We start from the raw sequence: 2,685 nt of genomic DNA on the forward strand, positions 1-2,685 counted from the left end.
GGATCTATGTGTTTGCTACTACGTGGAACTCCGTTGAAGTTCGTTTGAAATGTTATATGCACAAGTTATCTAATGTGGATCTATGTGATGCCCAAGTTTAATTGTTTAAAATCTGTGATATTGCTGTCATATTTGTAAAACTTGCTGTGATATTGCTGTCATATTGAATTCGAAAACAAGCAACCAAATAAACTAGAAACAACAAAACACAGGACCCTACCGCCAGCCCCCATAGCGGTAGGGTGCACCTACCGCCAGGGCCCTTGCACTTATCGTTACAGAAACTTTACACTGGAAAACACAGGACCCTACCGCCAGGGGCTCTGGCGGTAGGGTCACACAGCCTACCGCCAGGCCCCATGACGGTAGGGTGAACCTACCGCCAGGTCCACTGCATATTTCGTTACAGAAGGGTTGTACGGCAAAACCTGCCACACCCTACCGCCAGGGGCTCTGACGGTAGGGTTAGACAGCCTACCGCCAGGGGTACTTATCCACGTCAGCGCAGTCAAACGGCCGCCGTCCCCCTCCGTTGCACCCTACCGCCATGGGCCGTGGCGGTAGGCTGTATAACCCTACCGTCAGAGCCTCTGGCGATAACAAAAGGGTCAAATCCCGAATTTTTTTGCAACCGGGGTCAGATCCTAAATTTCTTAAAAAAGGGCAAAATTTAGCCGCCATTGGCGATAGCATAGCGTGTTGCGCAGGTCGTCAACCCCTCGGGATTCGGAAAAAGTCGGCACGGGGACGTGGTAGGGCCCGACGATCCTATTCCATCCGCTCCCGTGTCCCGTCCAGACTCCGGAGTGTCCCCACGCAATAATACATCGCCGACGGATCGTATCCTCCCCCCCCCCCCCCCCCCCCCCCCCGCTCTGGCGCTGCAGCTATAAATCCCGACCCCGATCGATCGATGGAGATGTGGAAATATCGGGTCGTAGGATCGGTGGCTGCCCTGCTCTTGCTACTCGCCGTCGTCGTGCCGTTTACTCAGACCCAGACGCAGAGCGCACGGGACAAGGCTGCCATGGCGGAAGACGCAGGGCCGTTGGTGGGAGGCATCAAGGACTCGCCGATGGGGCAAGAGAACGACCTCGACGTCATCGCGCTCGCCCGCTTCGCCGTCTCCGAGCACAACAACAAGGCCGTAAGCCCTCGCTACCCCCCTCTCTCATGTTCATCCCTGCGAGTGAGGTCCAACTGAATCTGTGTTACACAGCCGAGCTGTTGGATCCACAAAGCTTTGGTTACAGGCCCTTCTTTACTTTTACACCGATCTAAGTTGAATTCGGCCGCTGTAAATCATATGAATCTGTGCGATTTGATCTGAACCATGATGTCTTTTTTCGCAACAAAAAGCAAGACATGAAGTATATTTGGTAGGCAGTACAACTACAGTGCTCCTCCTATATTTACCGGGTTTGTATTTGTTCCAAGAATTGTCCAGTAGTACGTTTCCCCATGACATGGAGGTTTTTAGTCCGATTAATAATTTTGGCGCTGCCGCTGTCGCAGAATGCCCTGCTGGAGTTCGAGAACGTGGTGAAGCTGAAGAAGCAAATTGTTGCTGGCACGATGCACTTCATTACAATTCGGGTCACTGAAGGTGGGGCCAAGAAGCTCTATGAAGCTAAGGTGTGGGAGAAACCATGGGAGAACTTTAAGAAGCTCGAGGAGTTCAAGCCGGTGGAGGACGCTGCAATCGCATAAGGTAAGATTGCCCTCTGTTTCACACTGAACGTCAAACAAAATTGCGTCTATTTCAGGCGGCAAAGTATCAAGGTTGATTCTTGTTTCAAGAGCATATCATATCACCTGTATTTGCCCTGGTTGAATCATGCAGGCTGTACATTTTCAAAAAAAAAAATCATGCAGGCTGTAAATAATTATGTCCATAAGTTTCTTTATTGATCATCAGGACTATAAGGTCAACTTCTAAAAAAGCTTGTGATGTTCATATGAAAATGCCAGCAATTTATCATGGGACCCTGCTTATCATCAATTATAGAATTGTTCACCATGAATTACTCGAGATTATTAAGACACATGATGTTTAGAACCTTGTTCGCCATTTGTTTGTAGAGAATTGATTTGTTAATCTAAATAATTTCAGGCGCGTCCCAGCTTTGCAAGGATCTGCAGCTATGGTGTTGATGTAGCTATCTATCGGACATGGTTTAGCGTGTTCTCGTGTAATATCAAGAATAAGTCCGCTTCTTGCAAGCTGTGTTTCAACCACATCTGACTCTAAATAAAATTCTCAGTATTATTGTATTTTGTTCTGCCTTTTGATTGACTTTTACTTTTGCGAATTGCCTTTTGATTGACTTGTTTTACCTTGGGCAGCAATTAGCATATGTTCACATTAACCTGCCCATTATATCTGACCGTTAGAATTTCAGATGGTTTAGCTTAAAAAAAGCATATTTAATGCAGTTGATTTAGCTTTGCCTGATGATTTCTCTGGTATGAGAGGGATAGCCGTACTGTGATGTTCGAGCTGCTGCCAGGGATCCAGGAAATAGCAGCGAGTAGAAAAGAAGTAGGAACTGGCTGCTTGTTTGATAACTGCATTAGTGTAGCAATGAAAGAGGAATGCAAACTATAGTTTGTATGTAAAGAAAATGCAACCTTTATTTCTTGATGTACCCTTTGGCTCAACATAAGGTATACCTGCATTTTGAT

At 46.9% G+C, this 2,685-nt stretch overlaps 1 protein-coding gene across 1 annotated transcript; it reads left to right on the top strand.

Moving 5' to 3' along the window:
- Positions 1–858: 858 nt before the first annotated feature.
- On the top strand, positions 859–2,274 carry LOC123079465 (cysteine proteinase inhibitor). The gene is made up of 3 exons (XM_044502241.1): positions 859–1,147; positions 1,516–1,711; positions 2,114–2,274. Exons 1-2 carry the CDS (start codon positions 914–916, stop codon positions 1,708–1,710), a joined length of 429 nt encoding a protein of 142 aa, XP_044358176.1. The 5' UTR covers positions 859–913; the 3' UTR covers position 1,711; positions 2,114–2,274.
- The last annotated feature ends 411 nt before the right edge of the window (positions 2,275–2,685 follow it).

The sequence above is a fragment of the Triticum aestivum genome, chromosome 3D (genome assembly GCF_018294505.1).
Source record: "Triticum aestivum cultivar Chinese Spring chromosome 3D, IWGSC CS RefSeq v2.1, whole genome shotgun sequence".
Classification (NCBI taxonomy): domain Eukaryota; kingdom Viridiplantae; phylum Streptophyta; class Magnoliopsida; order Poales; family Poaceae; genus Triticum; species Triticum aestivum.